General features: G+C 38.9%; 1 protein-coding gene across 1 annotated transcript; it reads right to left on the bottom strand.

The window, feature by feature from the left end:
* Positions 1–1,497: 1,497 nt before the first annotated feature.
* scamp5a (secretory carrier membrane protein 5a) lies at positions 1,498–10,973 on the bottom strand. Its single transcript, XM_085282505.1, has 7 exons — positions 10,778–10,973; positions 9,854–9,932; positions 9,632–9,751; positions 8,373–8,529; positions 8,187–8,288; positions 6,980–7,097; positions 1,498–4,999 (listed from the first exon to the last, which is right to left on the bottom strand). The coding sequence occupies exons 2-7, from the start codon at positions 9,858–9,860 to the stop codon at positions 4,811–4,813; spliced, it is 693 nt and encodes a 230-aa protein (XP_085138631.1). The 5' UTR covers positions 9,861–9,932; positions 10,778–10,973; the 3' UTR covers positions 1,498–4,810.
* Between the last annotated feature and the right edge of the window lie 348 nt (positions 10,974–11,321).

Below are 11,321 nucleotides of genomic sequence, written 5' to 3'. Positions count from 1 at the left end.
ATTCAAGATGAAAATCTTTACTGGTAAGCATGGATGCAGTATAAATTGTTGAGAATGAAATGATATAACGGTCAGTGTAAACCCTTTCAGCAGCTTGTTGAGGGCTGGATTCAAAACCACAAAAAGCAGAGTTAAAAATTCAAATTACAGGCTGATGCAGCTCATTTAGTACTCATTACTGTTTACAGCCCCCACTTGCATGTGCACTCCCAACATCTGGGAACACTCGTGAAGTGATGGTGGATGGTGTGCTGGGAATCTTCCCCCAGACTTGGATAAAGTCATGGATGTGCCTGGGGAACATGATGGGTGAGGCCACCATCAGATCCGAGGGTTTTAGCCTGGTACTGCTGGCTGGAACATGGAGGTTTATGGTATCCTTCAAGAATATGCCTTGAAGGATCATGCTGGATGATGTTGCTGGTAGTGTAATTTTGAACACACTGTGTCCAGACCCTTTCACATCTGTCACATGTGCTCAGGGCTCACATGGCGCTTCACTGGCAGATCTCATTGTTTCTGACAAAACATTTACACGAGTAGCCTGCTGCAGGTCACTTTGGAGAGCTCCTCCTGTTCCTCCTCGCACAAAGGGGCTGGTCCTGCTGCCTGGTTGATGCCCTTCTCCATTTCTGTGCTGGACTGTGCAGGAAGACCCAGTAAATTTTCTTGTGACAGCATGCATGGATATGCAACCTGAATAGGCTGCAAGTACCATCTCATGCTACCAGCAGGGACGATGGCACTAGCAAAGAGCAAAGCTACAGAAATACGAGTCAGGGGGGATATGGAGAAAGCAATGGGCTTCCTCTTGTGTTTTTCTTTTATTGCCACCCTCATTAACCTGCTCTATTCCCTCTCTGATTTAAACTTAGTTGCTGATTGGCTGCTGATGGCAGGTTGAACAAATATAACAAATATAAACTGGGAGATTGTCTAGCATAGTGATCAGCATCTGGAATATTTATAATTAGAGCTATTTGTATCTATTAGAACCATTTTGTTATATTTTATAACTCTGTAATTTATTATAGGTTACTTAGTTACTACTCCACTACCACATCATTTCCAGTTGTAATAATCGGATACAGTGTGCTGAGGTATGAAATGAATGATATATACAAATGCCCCTGATTCATTTGGAGTATTCAAATCATCAACCTTCCTTAAAAATGAAGCATCCATAAAAGTGTTTATGAATTGTAATTTATGATGTAAAAAGAAACCACATCACTGTTCATCACCATGTTTAGGCTAAATTGGATTTTTTTTTTTTTTTAGCGAGTTTTAACCTAGAAAAGAATCAAAATTCAATTATGTCGGAGGTGAGATGAATATTAGAATATTTAAGGTTTGTATTTGGACAGAAGAAATTGAAGGTCAGCTACTCGACACAGCTATTTACACCTAAAAGTCAATAGTTCATTTAAAAAAAAGTTACATTTTCCATATCTACAACTGTATAGTACCCGTATGCAAACTCATCACATAACAAAACAGGATGCAACAAGAACTATTTAATATCTATTAGGGTAAGACCAAATAATACAAAAGTAATACACAAAATGTTTTCCTCGTTCACTCGTGGAGACGCAGCCCCCTCAAACGACTTATTCGACTATTTAGGGCCTACTCAATTTGTTTGATCCATGGCAAATATTTACTGCACCTCAAGTAATTATATATTCATATATACTTATGATATAGTACATGTTAATACATCTTACACAACATACAGTACATGTGGGAATAAGATGGAAAATGGCTTTCAGAAGCTTTGATACAGTGGCATTAAGTGTATAAGCGGCTCCTGCTACACAATAACTACACAGCTGCAATTTCCATAAACACATGAATTGTGCCGTATGTACATATGGCGGAAAGTTTGGACTGATCCAAAGTTCACCAACTTACTACATACACAGGGAAAGTAGCTTATTTGTTCAACTTTGTGCAAAAAAATTCACATTTACGTTATAGAAATGGCCAGCTGTGCATTTACTAACAGATGAGCGGATGTATGGTACTTTTTACAGGGTTACACCTCCTTACTTCTGTGTGTGCATGTGCTGGTGAAAATGCTATGAAACTGTAAAATCATACAAGTGGTGTCCAACTCAAAAACAGGCTAGCTATTCATTTTATGACACTTTAGGTTGGGGTTGGTAACATTTTTCTTCCTGTATTTAAAGGCTGCACAACAGGACCCCAGCTGATTGTAATAACTCTACTGTTAGTATTGCTCCACTCTGAATGAAGTTTGCACCGATGCCAAGAGGAAAACCAGCGCAAATATTACTTACTTTTTTTTCCAAAAACAAAAAGTATAGTAAAAAAACAAAAAACAGAAAGACACAACAAATCATGTGCTTCACAAGCATCCACACGTCATTCAAATACACAGGAAAAAAGAGAGATAAACAAAACAACTAAAAGGTAGCACAACAAACATCCTACTGGAAACCACGTCATCACAATCAGACAAGACGACTCACAGATTTTAAAGTAACGAGGATTCAGATAACTTCACTGTTTTAAATCTAATAGTGTTCGACTGTACGAACCATCTACTGTATGCTGAAGCTTTCAAAGACTCGAAGAAACCAGAACGACACCGTCTCTGACTGAACACATCAGGCCTCACCGGGGCTACGCACGAATGTCTTTTTGTGATATTTTACTCCATAAAGAAATAGCTGGATTGAATTTAATATTCTTTTTTTTTCTTTTATGTAGATTTCTTATTACACCAACTCATGGAATAACACCAACATCCACGAAATAACACACTAAGGCCTGAAATCCCGAATTTCAGAAACAAGGAGTCACTGAAGCATTTACACGTAGGGGTAAGCGGGAGAGTTTGCCAAAGGGAGAGTAAACATCCATCACTCCATACAATGTTATGACCACCTTACAACAATTATTACTATTACTTACCATAACCTGCAAGTGTTTTGGTTTTCTTTCACTTTGACCTTTATACTAACATCGATTTGGAATGTCTGACCAATAAACTCCAATCTTTAAATACTGCGTGTGCTTCACTTTAACATGAAAAAAAAAATGAAATACTTGAACTAAACTCAGCCTGCTCAACATAAAACTAGTATGTAACGACAAAACCAAACATGGTCAATAGGGGCGATATAAGGAGACAAAAGCCCGACATGTTGAAGCTCTACAGGCTTTACAGGTAGAATTTAAAAACAGCTATTAGACTTTTCCTGAGAATGTAAATAAATCGACTTATACTGTCAAAAAGATCACCAAAACAAAAACTCCATATTTCTGTTTTTTAGAATATTCATTTTAGTCGGTTTAACTTTCTTTTTCAATCAAAAAAAAGGAAAGAAAAAAAGCAGAGAAAGATGATGAGTTTCTTTACTGGTATTTAAGCATAATTTAAAAAAAAAACAACAACTCAAAAGGTTACTTAAAATGTACCATAACCTTTAAGAAATAGGTAGTTTGATCCAATTAATTTCTTGCTGTAAGTTAAAAAGCAACCCCTGTCACATCTGTATGTAAATATGAAATAGCTTTGGTCGCTAACAGATTGCTGCGGTTGCTAGTAGTTTGCAAGGAAGATGCTAACTTGTCTACAAAAACTGTCTAACTGCTATCTGAGCTGTGGTGAAACGGAAAACGTTAGCCTTTAAAATAAAAGTTGTGCCTCAGCGGTGCAGCCAACATGTTTCAAAAGGCAGAACGTTCCTGGTTAAGTTGCACTTTTTCAAGTTTTACTGCTGCTAGGTCAATAGTTAGCGAGCATTTGCATACAAGTCAGCATCTTCAATGCAAACTAAATTTGACCTGCTAGCAACCAAAGCAACCACAAGGGAGGTTTTTGGTGTTGCACCCTTTTTTTTTTTTGAGTGATTTCACCTGGTGACTATTGGCAATATCCAGGAACCACTTGCTAGCCCGTTGGAGAGTACATATTTTCCCCTTGCGATCTGTGGATCTTTCACATCTGTGAGAAACAGCTTGCATGACTTTGTCAAAATGAAATAAAATCTGCCTCTAAGAGCTCTTAAGTGACATATAACGAGCTAGTCAGATTATTAGAGCTATACTGCTAGCTATAATTGCTAAGAAGATTTTAATATCCTTGGATAAAGCCAAACTATCTGTTTCAGCTTTAGTTTCTGGTCTTTTTGCTAATTCAAGCTAACTGGCTGCTAGCAAAGATTAATTTTATAATACCCTATATATAACCCTGAAGCAAGAGAGTGAATTAAGGTGTTTCCCAAGATGGTCAAACTATTCCTTTAATGGGAAATAAAAAATTCTTGACATTTGTATATAAGAATTTAGCCAAACAGCTAGTCCATTACATCAGCTGAGAAATAACTGTTTCAGCATTGGTGATCTTCAAGGCTAATAAAAGTAAAGACCCTTAACAATATAGCTGTTTCAGTCCCTTAAATATCACATTAAAGATCATTAGAAAATTTACAGAGTGACATTGGAGACCACCTACTCAAATAAACTGAAGATGCTCAGGGGACTGGGTCTACCTATTTTAGGCTATGTGTCTCTGTTGGAAAACAACACCGACCAGCTACAACTGAGCAGCATAAAACAACAGCAACATTTTTTGCTTTTTAAAATAACTGTTGATTTAAATGTGAACCGAGTAAAATAATGAAATCCCAGTACATTTGCACCAAAAACATGACTTTTACATTGTTCTGTTTGAGTTCAGCATTACAGTGTTATAATGACGGGCACCTAATTCTGAATTGTGTTCTTAATTGATCCCTTTTTAGTTCTCCCACTCAGCCGCCTGGCCTACTCCTCTGTCCTACATGGGTTCGTCGTAGTTGTAGGTGGGAGCTGCTGAGTACTGATTCTGCTGCATGGCGCCTTGAGCAGCCCCCATGGCGGCCTGCTGGGCTGCCTGCTGGACATGGGGGTTCTTCCAGGCACCCGTAGCCCACTCCTCCTGGGCTTTACCCAGGCTGCCACCACTGCCGCGGTAGAAGTTATGCACCTAAAAAAAGACAGAAAGGAGAAATGGGATTCAACATGAATTTTACTCTCTATCAAGTATGACTTTTACTTTTTTAAATTTGTAAAATTGACCAAATTACCATATAGAAAAGGTGAATTTTATTATTTGTCTGTAGTGGCACCTCATTTTTTTGTGTCATGACCACATTATTGGCAACATTTACTTTCCAAAGAGCTGTTCCTAAGCAATTCTAGACCGAAAAAGATATATTTGAGACTTACACTCCCAATGCTTGTCATGTTTAAATAATGTTATACCTGCTGTAACGCAAGAAATTCTCAGCTTATAATACTAAATGATATCATCCTATATCTTAATGACGTTCTTAATGAAGTTGACGCACCTTGTTAAGTATGTGACAATTCTGCAGTGGGATATTTATGATTATTTACTACTTTAATGTTGCATTTTAAATACACTAATATCTTGTTTTTGTTGAATTTATACCAATATGAAAAAACAATAATGAAGTGGATGAAAAATCATCACTATGCTGCGGCCCACTTAAAAACCAGAAAATCCCATGAAGCCCACCCGATCTTAGATCTTCTGATCGAAACACAAGGCAAACTGATGTATTTCTCTGAAAAATGTATTAAAAACATAAACACAGGCTGTTGGCTATTCATTGCTAATCCTACCCAGTCTTAAGCAAAGTGTTAAGGCCAATCTGTGACCCGCCTGCCTGGGACACAAACTTTAATACAGGAGCGGTAAATTCAGGTCAGAGTAATGAGCACTATCACAACATAACCAACTGTTATTACCGTTTTTACTTCACTTTTTATATGAATAATAAATTTATATAAATATGTAATGGTACATACTTGCAAGTAATTTCAAACTGAATTTCTGTCGTTCCTGAGGCCCCTCTTGTAATATCTTTGCTTTGCTGTGCTTTACTAAAATCAAAAAGATAGTTTTCACAATCATCTAGTTTTTTGTCACAGTTTATTGGACAAAAGAGCTGAGTGCAGATCCAGAGCTGTGTGTTTATGCCACCTAGTCATGACTACCGATTGATTTATGTAATGTCCATGTGGGCAGGCACAGCCAAAGGGGCATCGGACCCTCAATGACAATAAGTGACATCAAGACAAAATAACTCCTGGTGTTGCTATTTTGGGACCCGTTAACTTGGGATCCACAAAGTGAAGCAACTACCAATGAGAGCAAAGAATACCGCTGATTGATATATGAGGGTGTGGTGATAGATGGACAGCATTCCCATGGTAAGAAATTGCCACAATGACTTAGCAGGTATAGTTAAAACACTAGAATAATAGCCTTAAAGAAACAACAGATTCTAAAAGGTGGATGCTTCACACACATCTTTAATCCTGCAGCACAAAACAGTCACACCTTGACCAAAGCTTTAACGTTAGAACTCGGGATTAGCATCATCAACTTAGATGCCACCAATCATGAAATATGGTCACAATCCCCTCTTCTTTTCAAGAGTTGTGGCTTCAAATGTTTTTGCAGAACACTCTGATGTCATAGTGAAGTCAACCTTCGACATTTTGTATAGAAAACGTCATAATGTTATCCTATTAAACCTTACTGTAATATGTTGTCAAATACAGAGTTATAGAACCCCCCCCCCCCCCCCCCCAAACAAAACAAACAAAACAAAAACAAAAAAAACAGCCACAATAACCTCTGATCACCAAGTTCTAATAAGTACTTGGGCCCCTCATGGATTCCTTGCATTCACCAAAAAGGGATTTAAAAACAGCCTGAAATAAATAAATATCACCTCCAAAAATTTCTGTTGCTAGTGCAAATGGATCAAATGTCATGTTATCACTGCTTCCCTTTAAGTGGGAAACGGCGCTGGCATTATAATACAAGCTAATTATTCAATGCTACTTGGACTGGATTGCTATCTTTCACTTGATAATACCAGCACTGATTGATCTAATAATTTCTGTGGCCAGGTAGAAATCTGTCACTCACCTTTGAGAGGGCGATGAAGGATAAAACAGCCACTGCAGTGAACATGATGGTGGGAATCAGCATGACCACAGCTGAGCCAATGTTGGTGCTGAAGAAGGTGATGGTGGCCAGCCAACCGCTGAAGAAGAAGCACAGAAGAATCATCATATGCTCACAATACGCCATATTTAAATAATACATTAAGCTTGATAATTCTAGATAATTCTGATATTGGATTTTTAAGATTGATACCAAAATATTTAGAGACTATTGTTAGAAGCTGTGAATTACTAATCTATGCTGTGCCTAAAGCCTGATGTAGACTTCTGCAGAAAATCTACATCCTAACTTTACAACCAGAAACCCCTCTTAACCCTACATCGCAACCCTCCATGCCATTGAGCCAGCATATAGATACATTTCTTAAAAGCTGAATGTCAGGTTACAGTGTAGAGTTAAAAAGAGTTTTCAGTTACAACGAAAGCTACAGCATAGATTTCCTGCCGAAGAATAATTCAGGCATGATTCTGTTCGGATCAGCTGGTTGTTGTGTTTGTGGAGTTCAAAACAGCCTGATCAAAATGGAAGTTGTAGAGAGCCTTGTGCTGGACAAACTCTGTGTTTTCCTAAAGGGTGTCTCCTGGGGTTGCTGTAGCTCAGGAGGTATAGCAGGCCGTCTGCTAATGGTGGTTCGAACAAAAAGGATTTACAAGGGGTAAAAAACTGCTTGTATACCTGCTTTTTAATATTTCCCATTTCTCTTCAGTACATTAACGTTAAAGAGAGGTTGAGTATATTACAGTATACTTATGTGGTGGTGGAAAACCCGAACACTAACTCTAAACCTAGGTGATGGGAATATAGTTATTTCATTTATTAAATTATTTTCCCATATCTTGGCAATCAGGGAACAAAGAAAACAACCATGCATCAAAGTTAATCATATTTTATCACCAAAAAAATGATTTAAGAATTAGGAGTTAAAGTTTGATGGCTTAGACCTCAGAAGGATAATGAACCTCTTTAAAGCCTCATTGGTTTAGAAAAAAATTATTTTTTGAATGAAAGTGTATGCTTTAGATTAGATTACAAAGTATACCCCTTGATTCAGGTGCTTCTAGAATCATCTTTAACAACAATATAAGACAAGAAATAAACTCTATACATGCCAGTTAATTTCCATTTCATCTGTACACATTACTTTTAATAAACCAGTACAAACTCTTACCACACTCCCCAGCCTGGAATGCCAACAGTCTGGATAATACTGATCACCACCTGGGCCATGAAGACGAAGAAGAAAGCCATGAAGTTGAATGAGCTGTCTGTCCTGCGTGGAGAGACTAATCGTCAGAAACGATCTGATTCAGCGGAACAGCAGGAAGAAGTGTAACTCAGAGGGAAACACGCTTACTTCAAGGCCTTGTAGATGGGCCTGAACCAGCACACGTAGGAACAAGGGGTGAAGAGGATGAGCCACAGGATAGCCATGCCAAAGTTGGTAGCTCCACCGCCTCCACACATCCATGCCAGGCAACCAATCAGATTAACAGCTAGCGTGGCACTATGCACTATCAGCGTCACAGAGAGGAAGAATGACAAAAACATAAAAGAGTGAGGAAACAAACAAACAAACAAACAAAAAAAACGCTACAGCAAACACCCCGCAGGCTCCATCATTACTCATAACTCAGTAGGATTTAATCACTATGAAGACCAACAACTACACACTGCCATATTTCCAGTTCTACATTCAAGACTTAAACTACAATAATAAAATATGATATAGAGGTGCATTTTATTCAGCACACCATTTCCACCCAACATAACATATACTCTAAACTCTTTTCACCAGACTTACATTTTTGCTTTAAATAGCAGCACCTATGTGATAATGAAAAACATACCATAATACTCATGTGACTGTAATTATGTACAAATTATGTTCTTCATTAATGAGTTAAGAGTTAGTGGATCTCAGATAATAGTGGGGAATAAACAAAGAGCATAAATGTTTTTGGAAATTATTCCTATCGTTCACTATAAAACTGTACAATAACTCCTCTTTCTGTGACAGGTGACACCTGTCAAGCCTAAGATTGCACACACATACTTCTGTATTATATTCTAAGAGTTATAGCATACATTAGAGGTGAATGGAACAATCCAAGTATCAATACTATCAAATATTGGTATTGGATTGTAACTTTGTTTCACGATGTACCATTTTTCATTTTGTACCCCACTGATTTGTGTAAATAAATTATTTTCTTGGGAAATTAAAAAAATATAGCTGAAGTCCTCATTTTCTGCCCGTGGGACCTCAATTGGGCTTCAGATTTGTAAACAGTTTGTCAGTCAAATCACAAACCACAAAGTAAATCTGTGAGCTAAATCATTTTCGAACTTTACCCCTCAAAATAAAAACCACGGTAAAATGAAAACGGTGGTTATCTGGCTCTGTGACATAATGTGAGACCGGCCAATCTAGTTTCCCAGCTGCACGGAGTGTTTGCACTCTTTAGTTCTCATAATATTTTGGGTAAAACAAAGCAGCCCGGCATGAGGAGGAAGAGAAGTAGACAGGTTAACGGGTTACAGCTAGATGCATGCAAATACCGACTGCTTCCAAATGCAAAGAAAATAAAAAGCATTTCCTGCAGGTACACTCACAGATCCAGAGGTAGTAGAGCCTCTTGCACATAGTGCGGTGTTGGTCTGGGATCTCGTTGAAGTCTTGGTAAAAACATGGCTTAAGGGGGATGAAGCGAGGAAGGGGAGGGAAGTTGTTTTCTAGGACACAGAGACATGATTCAGTGCTTCACATCAAGAAGAAATCAAGTCAAGAGAGGTGCATGAGCTTTTATTCAACCTTTATAAAAGGGGGAAGCTCACCTGCCATGATTCACTGCTTTCCGCCACTTGTAAACCAGGCACACAGAGTTCTTCAATCTCAGCTCCCTTGAAAAGCAAACTGCAGAAAAGGAGAGAAGTGCATGATTAAGTGCAACATCACTTACTATCCCGGCCCTGCTTGTAAGCAACAGGCCACAATCACTGCAATAGGAGTCTTTGACATCCTGACACGATTTGGAGAGAGGAGGTACCCATGGTGGTACCCAGCCTCCAGAGGAGCATCAGATAGACTGAGATGAACCTGTTTTCTTGGTCACATATTTTAGCGGTGTAATGCGCGCTCCAGGACACAGTGTGGCCTTGTCGTGATCTCGAATGCATATCCTTTGGGATTCAAAATAGGCGTTTGAAAGGCCTATTGAGCTTAAAGGCTGGATTATATAGACGTTACTCTCTGTTTATCGCGTTCTCCTTGCTAAGCAGGCCATAATCAACTACCTTCCATATTTAACTGTGTTAGAAAATCATATTTGTAGCGCACGTCATGGTGGACGCATGGTGTATTGAAGGGCATCTTTCTGGCACAGATAAACCAATCTATGCCACGAAAATGCTGTCTGGCTGAAGTTGCTTTTATTCATTGTGAATCGCCGGCTGTCTTAGACGTGTATTTCGTTCGGCTGGCGGCAGTGATGCTGCAGTGGGGTAGTGCATTGAGATTACAGGCGATGGAGAAGCGTCCTTCAGCCTGCGCGACAGGCTGCTGCATCGGGGCTCTTGTTCATCATCCGGACGTCGAGCAAGTCGAGCACAAACTCCTCGCAGTAAACAGCCCGGCCTACAAATTTCGAGGTTTTACCGAAGCTAGAATCCGCTAAAATAAAATAAAATAAAATAAAAAAAATCCAATATTTTCCCTCCCTCTCTAGCTGGAGACCAATGAATGAAAATGCGATGTCCTACCTCCGGTTCAGTCCGTGAATGTCGCTAGAATACCTCCGTCCGTTTAAATTGCATCCTACGATTTCATCTGTATTAAAATACAGTGGCCGAAACAGCTAGATCTGGCGCTAATCACACGAAAATGTCGCGTATTTCCTTAAATGATGGGGTTGGGAGTAAGAGGCGGGCACGTGACGTATGGTCTTTTCATTACGTACATACCGGCCCCCTCCTCGACGCTGGGTTGTGCCCGGCCGGGTAGGACCAGGGCCCTGGAAAAACAATGGATTTGTTGCTGACCTGACCTGACCAATCACAAAGGAGAAATATTTTAGCTCTTAACCAATAGGTTGACAGTGTTAAAAATCAGAGGAGGCATTACACAACCTGACCTGATTGGCTGCCTGTTATCAGCTACTTCCATAATAAAGATACCGCTTTACTAGTAGTATAAATACATTTCAATGTACAACTCTTTTCCCAGTAGTGGTAGTAGTAGTAGTAGTAGTTTTTAATATATATACAAGTGCAATAAAATAAAACAAAATAAAACAAAACAAAATAA

The sequence above is a fragment of the Mchenga conophoros genome, linkage group LG7 (assembly GCF_057382185.1).
Source record: "Mchenga conophoros isolate Kocher_MC1m ecotype Shallow Benthic linkage group LG7, M_conophoros_male_GT1.1, whole genome shotgun sequence".
NCBI lineage: Eukaryota > Metazoa > Chordata > Actinopteri > Cichliformes > Cichlidae > Mchenga > Mchenga conophoros.
The sequence above is the reverse complement of the archived record's forward strand: the minus strand, read 5'-3'. Positions and strand labels throughout refer to the sequence as shown.

Excerpts from the sequence above, each read along its gene's own strand:
- scamp5a (XM_085282505.1), bottom strand. Across the intron at positions 8,530-9,631 it reads GCTCTACTACCTCTGGATCT|TGCATAGTGCCACGCTAGCT; the intron begins GTGAGTGTACCT and ends TGACGCTGATAG. Across the intron at positions 7,098-8,186 it reads ATTCCAGGCTGGGGAGTGTG|CGGTTGGCTGGCCACCATCA; the intron begins GTAAGAGTTTGT and ends CTTCTTCTTCAG.